The sequence below is a fragment of the Staurois parvus genome, unplaced genomic scaffold (assembly GCF_062004578.1).
Source record: "Staurois parvus isolate SC_StPar_1 unplaced genomic scaffold, SC_StPar_1.0 ptg000408l, whole genome shotgun sequence".
NCBI lineage: Eukaryota > Metazoa > Chordata > Amphibia > Anura > Ranidae > Staurois > Staurois parvus.
The window spans coordinates 310,260-324,721 of NW_028318204.1; the positions used below are offsets into that span (position 1 = coordinate 310,260).

The 14,462-nt window shown below is 40.0% G+C and overlaps 1 protein-coding gene across 3 annotated transcripts in view; it reads right to left on the reverse strand.

Annotated features, from left to right (window-relative positions):
* The window catches only part of LOC149455059 (rab effector Noc2-like), a 265,053-nt gene that overhangs the window by 157,376 nt on the left and 93,215 nt on the right, over positions 1-14,462 (reverse strand). For all 3 annotated transcript variants that reach the window (XM_089686700.1, XM_089686701.1, XM_089686699.1), the window contains exon 3: positions 1,250-1,393. In XM_089686700.1, the coding sequence (XP_089542826.1) occupies positions 1,250-1,393 (144 nt within the window). The remainder of the gene's footprint in view (positions 1-1,249; positions 1,394-14,462) is intronic.

The following is a 14,462-nucleotide window of genomic DNA, read 5'->3' on the forward strand; positions in this document are numbered from 1 at the left end:
CAAAAAGGGTCTGGCATGGTCTTGCGGTACTTTATCATTTTTTGCAATAACCACACTGTTTGGAGTAGGGGGGGGGGGGGTTTAGACTTAGGTGTCTTGTGGGCGCTCTTTTCCTCCACCAGCCGAGTCAGACTTGGCACCCATGGTCTTCTCATTGACTGCAGCCACTGCCACTCCTCAGCAGGGCCCCTTGGGACTGCTACCCCTTCACTGGGCTCCTGGGTAAGCACTCCCAGTGGCAACTCCTCTAGGCTCCTGACTGGTCTCATGGGAAACAAAACATGGTGCCACCACCTTTAAGGTGGAAGTCCCGCCCTCACGGGAATACAGCTGAGAACAAGACTTGGCTTGCAGCCTCGCTCCCACTTCCGGTCCTGCAGAGAGCTGACGGCGAACTCCATTGCGGCCACCCCGCCCCCCTACGGGCAGTCTCACGGCCCAGTCCTTTCCTGGAACACCAGGCACACTTCCCCTGTGCTTGGGAAGCTCCTACAGACTGGGACCCCTGGAGTGGGTGAGTGAACCCGGCTACACAGCATGGCCTCCCCGGCTCAGCTGCTTAACCCCCCAGGGGGGACCTTTCAGCCCCAGGCCTTAGGTCTCCAGATAAAAAACAAACGTTTCGCTGCCAGGAAAACACAATCAAAAACTGAAGGGTGGAGAGAAGGGCGGGGAATTTAAATTCTGTCATTTGATTGTGTTTCCTGTCAGGTGGAGCCAGTCATCTCTCAGGTGTGCCGTCCTGAAAGAGGATTAGAGAAATATCACTTTTAGGTGACTTGACCTATCTTTAGCCTGTCTGTATATCTTCCATGTCAGTTCAAACAACTCATCAAAAGTGCATATCAAATGACTAATGTAATACTTTGATGATATGCACAGCAAAGTCATTAAATAATATAAAGTTTTGGTTAGATGCTGAAAGTCTGAATGCTTAGACTGGTCTGATTTTTGCTTTTGCCCCCTTTCATACTGCAGTCTTAATCCTCCAGCTATAGAATATGAAATTCATATCTTCCTGCTGTTTTCTCTTCAAAGTATATACAGTACATGAATAGTCTAACAAGTAAGGCCTCCAATGCTATGACTTCAGCCAGCATGTGGATCTGTGAAACCAGGCACAGAAATATCCTATTGCCATTCTGAAGAGGTGTAAGACACCAGTGTGTCAATCAAATTGTGAGCATATTTGGAAATTGGGATATCTCTTTGTTGCAGTGACCTATTAACTTTGGACGCGGAGACATACCCGATTCTCTGCTGCTCCAGAGTGTCTACTTTTTCAGCTCTTCTGATAACGTCTACGATTGATTCTATTTCAGTTGGGTTCAAACATTGATGCTTTCTCTGCTTGTCCGTCCGGTAAGTGTGAACTGACCAACCGGTGTGCAACCTGCAAGTAAAATAAATGTAATAAGGATAGACTTCATGCTTTTACTATTTACTGTCAATGTGCTAGTAGCAGATCATTACACTATTTAAGGTGACCCAGTCACATTTTTAAAAAGTCTCAGTCGAACATGTGCCTGTAAAAAAGAAATTGAATGAAACCTTTCCTGCACCGCAGAATGCCACTCCATTGATGAGAAATGCTCTCTAGAAGTTCATTTAGAAACTGTCAGTTTTGCCTTATAACACTGAATTGATTAGAGGAGTGGGCAAAAGAAAGGTGAATATATGCAGCTGGGGATATCAGAAGTTAAAGTAGTATTAAACTCTGCCCTTCTTCACAAAATTTTCCCACATACAGTGGGGATCGAAAGTTTGGGCACCCCAGATAAAAATTTGTATTAATGTGCATAAAGAAGCCAAGGAAAGATGGAAAAATCTCCAAAAGGCATCAAATTACAGATTAGACATTCTTATAATATGTCAACAAAAGTTAGATTTTATTTCCATCATTTACACTTTCAAAATAACAGAAAACAAAAAAATGGCGTCTGCAAAAGTTTGGGCACCCTGCAGAATTTATAGCATGCACTGCCCCCTTTGCAAAGCTGAGACCTGCCAGTGTCATGGATTGTTCTCAATGATCGTCTGGGAAGACCAGATGATGTCAATCTCAAAGGTTTTAAATGCCCAGACTCATCTGACCTTGCCCCAACAATCAGCACCATGGGTTCTTCTAAGCAGTTGTCTAGAAAACTGAAACTGAAAATAGTTGACGCTCACAAAGCTGGAGAAGGCTATAAGAAGATAGCAAAGCGTTTTCAGATGTCAATATCCTCTGTTCGGAATGTAATTAAGAAATGGCAGTCATCAGGAACAGTGGAAGTTAAAGCAAGATCTGGAAGACCAAGAAAAATATCAGACAGAACAGCTTGCAGGATTGTGAGAAAAACAATTCAAAACCCACGTTTGACTGCACGATCCCTCCAGAAAGATCTGGCAGACACTGGAGTTGTGGTACACTATTCCACTATAAAGAGATACTTGTACAAATATGGTCTTCATGGAAGAGTCATCAGAAGAAAACCTCTTCTACGTCCTCACCACAAAAATCATGGTTTTGCAAAATCACTTTGCAAATGAACATATAGACAAGCCTGATGCATTTTGGAAACAAGTTCTGTGGACCGATGAGGTTAAAATTGAACTTTTTGGCCGGAATGAGCAAAGGTACGTTTGGAGAAGAAGGGGCACAGAATTTAATGAAAAGAACCTCTGTCCAACTGTTAAGCATGGGGTTGGATCAATCATGCTTTGGGGTTGTGTTGCAGCCAGTGGCACAGGGAACATCTCACGAGTAGAAGGAAAAATGGATTCAATAAAGTTTCAGCAAATTTTGGATGGTAACTTGATGCCATCTGTGAAAAAGCTGAAGTTAAACAGAGGATGGCTTCTACAAATGGATAATGATCCTAAACACACCTCGAAATCCACGGGGGATTACATCAAGAGGCGTAAACTGAAGGTTTTGCCATGGCCTTCACAATCTCCTGACCTCAACATCATTGAAAATCTATGGATAGACCTTAAAAGAGCAGTGCGTGACAGACAGCCCAGAATTCTCAAAGAACTGGAAGACTTTTGTAAGGAAGAATGGGCAAAGATACCTCAAACAAGAATTGAAAGACTCTTGGCTGGCTACAAAAAGCATTTACAAGCTGTGATACTTGCCAAAGGGGGCAGTACAAGATATTAACTCTGCAGGGTGCCCAAACTTTTGCAGACGCCATTTTTTTGTTTTCTGTTATTTTGAAAGTGTAAATGATGGAAATAAAATCTAACTTTTGTTGACATATTATAAGAATGTCTAATCTGTAATTTGATGCCTTTTGGAGATTTTTCCATCTTTCCTTGGCTTCTTTATGCACATTAATACAAATTTTTAGCTGGGGTGCCCAAACTTTTGATCCCCACTGTACCTCAGACCTTTGCTGGAGGTGTGGAGATGCCAAGGAGATATCCTGCACATCTTCTGGAGCTGTAATGACCTTGGTGCTTTTTGGTCTAAAGTGCAAATTTTTTTTAAAAAAAGTGGTTCTACTGGCATCATTTTATATATTCTAATATAAAAACATAGAAACTATTTGAGGATTTTTGCTCTTCTAAGCTTTCGGGTCTCAATGTGGGAGCCCCCCCCCCCCCTCTGTTCTCCCTTTTCATCTGAGCTTCAGACAGGTATAAAAACAAACTCCAAATAATGCATGTATGCATTAAAATATATCTTTAGGAAAGGCTGATGGTTGGGGAGATTCACCACACTTTTTCTACCAGTGACCAAAGTTACCAAAACGAAGTAAGGGAAAATCCAAAATGTTACAGCTGTCCCCAGAACAAGAGGTGGAAGGAAATCTAATGGGGAAACGTGTTCCACAGACAACTGTCAGAGGATATTCTATTAACTTTCTATTGTGACTGTGGGAGAGGAGGTGGAGTTAAATGTATGGTACACAGGCAGCACAAAATTAATAAATAGAGGTTTTAACCCTTCCCTACTTAAAAAAAAAAACAAATGTATAATGACTGGATCCTGCAGCTGACATACAGTTGATGGAGCAGCTTGAGGGAACAAATGGAAAAACGCTTCACATTTTGGATTCCATGGTTCATTTACAGAGACTCCCCGACTGTGGGAAGTGACACTTAAGATGGATTCAAGGGCGACAGGTTATGGGAGCTGACCACTTTTTCCTCCCTTTCTCTTCCTCCTCCTCTCCCCCAGCCACTTTTTTTTCTCTACCCATCTTCTTTTTTGGTTTGCATTTCCCTCTGCCCCCCAGAAAGAGTTTGTTGCTGAGATATATATATCCACATACACACACACACTGCCTTTTATTGTTGTTGATACAAATTTTAAACAATGTGAATTCATAGGTGCCTTTGGTACCCTATGCGTGCTTTGAAAAGTAAACGTGTGCTCTGTACTCTATTGTGACAGTGTTCAAAATAAATAATTTTTTTTTTTTTTAAATGCATGCATACATTTTAAAATAAATGTATTTTTAAAAGTAACTAATGTAAATACCTACATGTGACTTCTCTTCTTATCACCCCCTTTATGGCATTACTCCGACTGGGAATAGGAGAAGTAACACTAGGGCCAATCAGGTGTGCTGTATGCACTTGTGCCAAGGAACAGGATGATAGCAGGAGGAAGCAGAGGGGTAAGCGTATCCATGTGCTGCATTTCCTTAAGGCCCCATGCACATTGAGTATTTAGCCCCAATGCATGGGGCTTCAGCACATAGCTTTGGGTGGAGGGCACAGGGGTCACATGCAGCCCTGCTGCCTGCTTCATGTCAAACGCTGCTGAGGCTGGTTGGGGCTGGACAGTGCACCTAGTGTGCGAACATTTAGGGAAGTATGCTCCTAGGGATGAATACCCAGAATCAGGGGTGCTGTTAGAAATCACGGGGCCCCATACAGCCAACCTGAAAGGGCCCTCCAATAAAACATAGTTTTCTATGCTTCAGTTATGAATGAACACCATAAGTGATCGGTACCAATCACTCATTGCGCTCATTCAGGAAAGGAAGGGGCTTCCCCCACTCTCCATCCTGAAGGATTCCATTGTGTTCTTGCAGCTGCCGGTGTAAAGGAGAGGAGGGAAGCCAGCAGCACTGTGGGGGTGGGGGCATGGGATATGGGGATTGGTTCCAGTAAATGCCATTCCCCCGCATTGTGCCAATCACCCTCCCTGCTCACATCCGATTTACCCAGCTGCCTGGACCCCATACAGGAGGACTGGTGGTACCCCCTTATCCACAGCCCTGTCCAGAATGCAAGATGACACATGTGTCCTCCACCCAAAGCTAAATGCTGAATCCCCATGCACCAGGGCTAAACACCCGGTGTGCATGGAGCCCTACTACCCAATCACAGGCTGGGGCAGGAAGGTCATCAAGCTGTACTGCTTACCTGTAATAACCTTACCTATGGAAAATTAGGTCACCAGTCTAGTTGCGCTGTCTGTAGGGCTGTGTAAATCTCAGGACCAAATCATCAGAAATACACATCGTTTGACAGGTAAATCGGCTTTCTATTTGTGTTTTATTTATGCATTTAGCCATTTGTCTGGAGTTCAATTTAAATTATATACATCATTCCCTTTTTAAGCCCTGCTACCGTTGCTATTCTTTTAGAATATACAGTATTGCCATCTGTCTCAAGGTAATTCTTCAGGTTTATATACAGTATGCTGCTTTAATTACATACATTGAGTTCAGGTTTAATGGTAAAATACATTTCCTTTAAGCTTAGTTACCATTGTTATTCTTTTACATTTTACATTGCTACCTGCCTCAAGTTACTTGTCCTTCAAGTTTTACCATTTTACATGCTTTGAGTTCCTTAAATTGTATTATGCAAACATTTACAAAAGCTCAGTATTTGATGTGTCATACAAGAGGACTTCTTCAAAACCAAGATATGTAACAAGGTTAAAAGAAAAAAAAAATCTACTGCTTATCACTAACTACCAACAAAAAAAAGGCTTTTTATGATTTGAAGATAACTGTAGAAAAAGTGGTGCTGTTTAATGAAATCTGAATGCTCAATGACCTGCAGCCTCAACTGTTGCTACAGTGTGTCATGAACAAAAGATAAACAAATAAGATCACTGACACCACTGATAGAAAGAGGTTTACACTCTCTCTATTGGATGTTTTACTGTGTTGAGACTCACCTTTCCTATTTTTCCCAGTAACCTCTGTAACCAGAACTGATTGTAAAGAAAAATCCAAAATTTTAGGTTACCACTGTAATAAAATTAAAAGGAGAAAACTTCAAATGCAAACACTTACCCTGGTGACAACTGTCTCAGCGAGGATTTTCCTCACATTGGAAACATTTCCTCTTACTTCTTTTATACATTAAATAAAGGTTAATCTCCTCAATGGGCCACAGGTGGCTAAAAGAACTCAGATGGATTTAATTCTACCCTCCTCTATCCAAAACTTATAAAAAAAAAAAATACTTTGAACACGGTTTAAAAAAAAAAATTATTATAGATATCGCAGCAATTACAACAATTGCAGATAAAATATTTTTATTTTTTAAACAAAAAATTGTTTTTTTCCCCCCAATATTGTGAATTTTAAATGCAACACTAAATAAAAAATTAACAAAACTAAATAAAAATTTAAAAAACTGAAAACCTGTACCTAGATATGGACAGATATGGACAGAGAACCAAATCTAGATACGTAGATAGATAGTGAATAGTGCATAGATATGGACAGACATAAAGAATCTGAAAAACAGCCCTAAGAAGCCAATACACACCCTTTTCTTATCCTGGAAAAATGTGTGTTTTTCTTTTTATTATCCCTTTATTATGGGACTTTAACATGTAAGTCAAGAACATACAAAGTAACAATAATAATATATCTGAATCATGCTACAAAAAATGCTTAAAACACTGATCAGAAGGTCAGTTCTTGACAGCAGTGGCTGGTTGTTGAATTTACACACCTAGTAAAACCAATTGGGGAAGGAATTGCAGCAAGAGATGGTGTGTGGAGAGGCCATCCTACATATGCCTTGTGTACTTTGATTTTTTTTGGAGAACATAGCATGCCTAAGGTACAAGATTGGTTAACTTGGAGAATATTCGATCCACAGCCTCATTTGGCTTGGTATATAACTTGTTTACTGACTATATTATGAACTTCAGATGCAGAAGCAAGCTAAATACCCTAAACTTTTTAAACACAGTGTCCCCAGTACTACTTAAAAGGTCCATTGCTGCGTTCACCCCAGCTCACATTTCTGGCATCCCCTCCTCCCAAATCAGTCCACAAAGCATTGTAGGAAACTGAACACCGCTGTTCCATTAGGCATAAAAATAAACGCCATTGTTCCACCACCATAGAGGACACGGGTGGAATGTCTTCAACGGTGTTGGAACAAAGAAGTAGTGTGCAGCTTCCAACTATGCTACATGGAATTCTTTTTTGTTGTTCTGACTCACATTTGAGTTGGTTTGACCTGCTTTTGACTTTGCAGGTGCTTATGATTAGTACCGTATATAAAGTTGTCTTATGTTGTTTTTGAGATTCAGGCTGCTTTTGTATTCAGGGTAATTTGTGTGAGGGGGAATAGACAATAAGACACAAAGATAGGCCTGTGTACAGGAGTATGTTTTTTCTAGAAGCTGCATAGAAATAGAGACAGTTTAGCAGCAAGTAAATCGAACCGATCTCAAATGCAAGCTCAATGCAAATAAAATCATGATGTATAAAAAAAACACAAGAACTTGGGTATAAATTTCTTTCAAGATGGTACAGAACCCCACTTAAACTAGCATGTTATGACCCAGGAGCATTCACCAAATTTCTGGAGAGGGTGTACCCAACCCGGAACCTTTATACACTTATGGTGGCATTGCCCAAAATAACAAATACTGGGAAGATATTCTAACTTGGATAAATAGAATCTCACCCTTCCCAGTTAATAAAGAGCCTCTTCAAATGTTATTTCTTAACACGGCAATGTCAGTTACAAGATACAAGAACACTGTACTACCCTTCCTATTAAATGCATCCAAAATCTCATACCTCGTCACTGGAGGAGTGTGAGAAGCCCTACACTGCTGTAGTGGAGGTTGGAGGTAGACAGGATTAGGGAGGCAGAATGTTGGGTTCATAAATGTAAGGGAAGTTATGAAAAATTCTGCACAATGTGGGCTACATGGATTCATTACTCCCCACAGATGTAAATTTAGGAATAGGATGTGTAGGATTATTGAATGTTATTTATGTACGCATATGCTTTACTATTGGCTTGCTTTTGGGGGCTGAAATATGTATTCCTGTATATTTCCATATTTGCCATTTAAAGTACACAGTGTTGTAATATTTGTAATTTATAGTATTTACTGTATTCCCCTCCCTCCCCCCCCAAACTCAAATTTGTATTGGAAAATGAATAAGAGAAGTTATTATACAAAAAAAAAAAAAGCATGTTGCATTTGCTTACCTACACAAGCCCTAACACATGACCTCAGCTTACCTAGCTTACTGAGAACTCTTATATAAACAGAGAAATAGTTGGCTTCAGTAATGTCTTGGTAAATAGAACATTTTGCAATGTGAAAACATATTAATGTAAATTGCTTAACTGGAAAAATTGTTTGATTTGGTTCTTTGACTTAAGTTTTTTTCCCCATAAATTGTTTATTAAGAACACATGCTAACAATTACAGGCCAGGATTATAGATAAGTAAAATCACAACAGCAAGAAAAGGAATACAGAAAGGAAAAACAAAACATGAATAATTAGGTTACAGCATAAAACCAGCAAGTAAGACCCATAATTTTTCAGTGGAGAAGCATTCAAGTCTTACTGTGCAACAAAAATGCGCAAATCTCAAAAGTAGGTCTATCATACCACTGGTGTCGGTAGAAAACACAGCCAATTATGTTGCTCACTTACAATGGGGATCGAAAGTTTGGGCACCCCAGCTAAAAAGTTGTATTAATGTGCATAAAGAAGCCAAGGAAAGATGGAAAAATCTCCAAAAGGCATCAAATTACAGATTAGATATTCTTATGTCAACAAAAGTTAGATTTTATTTCCATCATTTACACTTTCAAAATAACAGAAAACATGGCGTCTGCAAAAGTTTGGGCACCCTGCAGAGTTAATATCTTGTACCGCCCCCTTTGGCAACTATCACAGCTTGTAAACGCCAGCCAAGAGTCTTTCAATTCTTGTTTGAGGTATCTTTGCCCATTCTTCCTTACAAAAGTCTTCTAGTTCTTTGAGATTTCTGGGCTGTCTGTCACGCACTGCTCTTTTAAGGTCTATCCATAGATTTTCAATTATGTTGAGGTCAGGAGAGGTGAAGGCCATGGCAAAACCTTCAGTTTACGCCTCGTGATGTAATCCCCCGTGGATTTCGAGGTGTGTTTAGGATCATTATCCATTTGTAGAAGCCATCCTCTCTTTAACTTCAGCTTTTTCACAGATGGCATCAAGTTACCATCCAAAATTTGCTGAAATTTTATTGAATCCATTTTTCCTTCTACTCGTGAGATGTTCCCTGTGCCACTGGCTGCAACACAACTCCAAAGCATGATTGATCCAACCCCATGCTTAACAGTTGGACAGAGGTTCTTTTCATTAAATTCTGTGCCCCTTCTTCTCCAAACGTACCTTTGCTCATTCCGGCCAAAAAGTTCAATTTTAACCTCATCGGTCCACAGAACTTGTTTCCAAAATGCATCAGGCTTGTCTATATGTTCATTTGCAAAGTTCAAACGATGATTTTTGTGGTGAGGATGTAGAAGAGGTTTTCTTCTGATGACTCTTCCATGAAGACCATATTTGTACAAGTATCTCTTTATAGTGGAATAGTGTACCACAACTCCAGTGTCTGCCAGATCTTTCTGGAGGGATCGTGCAGTCAAACGTGGGTTTTGAATTGTTTTTCTCACAATCCTGCGAGCTGTTCTGTCTGATATTTTTCTTGGTCTTCCAGATCTTGCTTTAACTTCCACTGTTCCTGATGACTGCCATTTCTTAATTACATTCTGAACAGAGGATATTGACATCTGAAAACGCTTTGCTGGCTACAAAAAGTGTTTACAAGCTGTGATACTTGCCAAAGGGGGCAGTACAAGATATGAACTCTGCAGGGTGCCCAAACTTTTGCAGACGCCTTTTTTTGTTTTCTGTTATTTTGAAAGTGTAAATGATGGAAATAAAATCTAACTTTTGTTGACATATTATAAGAATGTCTAATCTGTAATTTGATGCCTTTGGAGATTTTTCCATCTTTCCTTGGCTTCTTTATGCACATTAATACAAATTTTTAGCTGGGGTGCCCAAACTTTCGATCCCCACTGTATTAGCTCAATTCGCTGGACCTACAAATTCAAAGGAGCTTCAGAGAACGAAAAACGAGAAGAAAAAAAAATGCACACATGTAACTGGGGGTGGGGGTGGGGCAGGAGAAAAGGAAAAGGAAAGAAGAGAGTGTGCACCAGCCAATTTCCTAAATTTTGTTAACTCGCAAGAACCATTCTCTAATTGTTGGGATAATCTGTGAGTGCCAGTGGGTTGGTATACACATTCTAGCCTCATTTACCATGTGCATAGCAAGGGATTTGAAGTATAACCTCCTTGGGAGAGTAGAATGGTGCAATAGATATTGAGACGCGGTTTTGACTTAAGTTTTACCAGAACAGAGCACAGTGACAGATCTTGCACTTAAATTGAAAATTGATGTCCTTGTGCATGTATAGTATATTTTCAAATCTTCACTGAACCCTTACTCAGAAGGTCAGTATAACCAAAACTGCACTACTGAAGTCACAGGAAAAATTTAAAGCCCAGCTGAACCTTCAATTTAAGGCAGCTAAATACATTCTAGGTACACCAAACCAAAAGGGTCTTCGATGTCTTACAGTTCCTTTTCCTTCAAAAGCAGCCACAGTTGAAGTAAAAAAGCCTGTCCATCATCCACCTTAGCCTTTAGGAAGTCAGACCTCGAGCTCTACAATCAGCTAAACTCATGCTCACTATGAATGGTAAGCTCTAGCTCTGACTCAGCAAGTGTTTTGTGAGTTATGGACCGTAGATTGTACACCCCTTGAGGGTTAGGGACTGATGTGAATTTACAATATATATATGTAAAGCGCTGTGTAAATTGACAGCACTATATAAGTACCTGAAATAAATAAAATAAATGTTTTGTCCTTGCTACACATTTTCCTGTATGAAACTCGACATGCAGCTAAACCCTCCTATTCTGCAGTAAGCCAGACAGAATGTAATCTTGAAGCAAAACAGATAAGAAGTACATACAATCAATTTAAGAAACATTCAAACACAATGAAACGACTTGCAGTAGATGGCAACAAGTCCATGCTCACCAGCAGTGCTGCCTGTAGGGGATGTAGGTTTAGTCCACAACATGTGGTCCAATGGCTGGTACCTTCTCTCTCAGTTTCTAACATGTATCCTGAGCTCCAAGGATGCATCTATTTCTCTCAGAATGATTTTATTAACTCTTCGCTCTTAACTAAACAGTCTCTAGTTTAAGTAAAATAGTAAATTTTTTGCGGGTACTGGACTTTCCTGCTGGAGGCAGGTCAGCAAGAGATTCCTGCTTCCCACAGAGAGCATGGCCCCTACTCTGTAGCATGCTGCAGGACACATGCTTTCTACTTAAGATGTTATTTTCTAAAGAAAACAGACTGTAAGGGTGCTCCTCGAGTGTATTTAACCACTTTCCAGCCGCCCGATAGCAGAAGTACTGCTACAGGGCAGTAGGGCTGTGCAGGGCAGTAGGGCTATGCAAGTCATGTAAATATATATGCCTTTGCATTTCCGGGTAGGAGGCGCACACGCCGCTATTGGCTGCTGGACATATCAATCACCGGGTCCCAGCTGGCAATCCTTGGCCAGGGCTCAGTGATTGTCCGCAGAGCAGACAAGGGAAAAGACCTGTGTGTAAACAACACAGGTCTCACTCCTGTCAGCAAGTACATGCTGCTTTGTATTTCTCTGCACAGCAAAGCAGCATGTCTCCATAGTAAAAAACTCCAAGCACACAGTTAACCCTTTGATCATCCCAGATGTTAACCCCTTCCTGCCCAGTGTCATTTGTACAGTTCCAGTGCTGTTTATTAGCACTGATCACTGTATTAGTGTTACTGGGGATGTCAGTGGCAGTTAGTCAGTTCCCACCCAGTGTCAGAATGCCCGCCGCAGTCCCGCTATAAGTCGCTGATTGCTGCCATTACTAATATAAAAAAAATAAAAACAAAAATTCCAGTATATATACCATTTGTAGGTGCTATAACTTTCACATAAACCAATTATTATACACTTATTGGGATTTTTTTTTAGCAGACATGTAGCAGAATACATTTTGGCCTAAATTTATGAAGAAATTTGATTTTTAAATTTTTTACTGGATATGTTTTATAGCAAAAAGTCAGAAATATTGTTTCTCAAAATTGTCTGTCTTTTCATGTTTATATCGCAAAAAAATAAAAAATGCAGAAATGATCAAATACCACCAAAAAGAAATCTCTATTTGTGGGGAAAAAGAACATAAATTTAATTTATGTACAGCGTTGAATGCGGAAATGTCAGTTAAAGTAACGCAGTGCCGTATTGCAAAAAATGGCCTGGTCAGTAAGGGGTGTAAATCCTCTGGAGGGTAAGTGGTAAAAGCTTAATCAGGCTTTAAATGGGGTTTCCTTTATATCTTACACTAACACCTTTGTGTATTCCTACAGCCACTTGAGGCACACATTTTTATTCTTCCTGGTCCCAAGATATGTTACAATGCTTGTAGTTGCGACCTTGAATGAAATGGATCATGTGATCTCTCATGCGGATTTCTACCTGTTGCATGACACTGCCAATAGCAGAAATCAAGAATACGACTGCACAAAACTCATTGCAAACAACAGAAAGTATATCTGCTGTTCTCAACATAGATGCAATGTGAAACCTAAATGTGTGAGTGCTTTATGAAGGAAACAAGTCATATAATTTACAGTAATTTCTCAGTAAATAGATTAACAATAATATTGTTCATTCACACAATCTGGATGTTGTCCAGGCAATAATCACTGAACATTGTACTATGTAACAGAAAATCTTTTGATCCCTGGCCAAACAGCAAAACAATCAATTGAAATACATACTGTATACATGCCAAGTAATGCATATACTCTTGCAAGACACTTACCCCTGCTGTACCATATCCCCCCTCTCTATACTATGGCTGTAAACACAAGAAGGGAAAGGAGACTTCAATTCTGCCGCTCTTTATATTCTCTTTGAATAACGAATGACCATCACCTTACTTCTCATGCCTACCCTCAACTCTCCCTGTCAACGTTCATCTCTTCTCCTGCAGCCATCAGCTTATAGAACGGGGAATTCTGCTGTAAGTCTAAATTCAACTTTCAGCTCAAGAGTGTGGCAGCTTTCAGGTAACTTAAAAAAAAATAAAAATTGAATAAGGGTGTATTATATTTTTAGTGGTGCACTGAAATAAAACTTCTGGTGCCGAAACCAAAAAATTCAAAATGCACTTGGCCAAAAAGCGCAGTTTTTAAAAATAATATATTTTTTGGAAAAAGATACACTTAGATTAAACAAAAAAAAAAAAAAAAAACAATATACACCCCAATTTTTTTGTAAAATATGAAAGAGGATGTTACGGCGAGTAAGTAGATACCTAACATGTCACACTTTATAATTGTGCGCGCTCCTGGAATGGTGTGAAACTGTGGTACTTAAAAATTTCCATGAGTGAGGTTTTAAACATTTCTACAGGTTAGCATGGTAAAGTTACAGAGGAGGTCTGGTGCGAGAATTATTGCTCTTGCTCTGATGTTAATGGTGATACCTCAAGTGTGTGGTTTGAACACCATTTACATATGTGGGCATAGCCTACGTATGCATTCCTCACTACGTGCGAGCACAGGGGGACTTTTTTTTATTATTGTTTTTTTTTTTGCACTGTCCCTTTAAAAAAAATTTTAAATCACTTTTATTCTTAATCACAATAAATGCATGCATCCCATGTGATAGAAATAATTATTGACAGGTCCTCTTTATGGAGAGATATGAGGTCAATAGGACCCCACATCTCTCCTCTGCAATGTAAAGCATTGGATAAAGAAAAAGCAGTGATCTAGTGCTTAAAAAAAAAATAAAAAATGGCCGGAGCTCGAAGTGACATCGCTCCGGTCCTCCAAGGGCAGAGAGATGAGTGGAGGCCATCTTTCCTTCACTCATCTCTATGCCCAGCACCGGGATCATTCAATGGTTTCTCAGGCTGAGAACTACCGAGCGGCGGCCAGTGGCAGCAGCGGCAGGCAACGGTTAGGGGAGGGTTTATTTGGCACCTGTATCGGTTCTTTTTTTCATTTCGGCCAACGGCCGAAAATGGGTATTTTTGGCAGAAACGTTTTGGTCACCGAAATTTCGGTGCATCCCTAATATTTTTTTTGCATGAAGCTGTTATTTTGTTCTACCAACTCAAG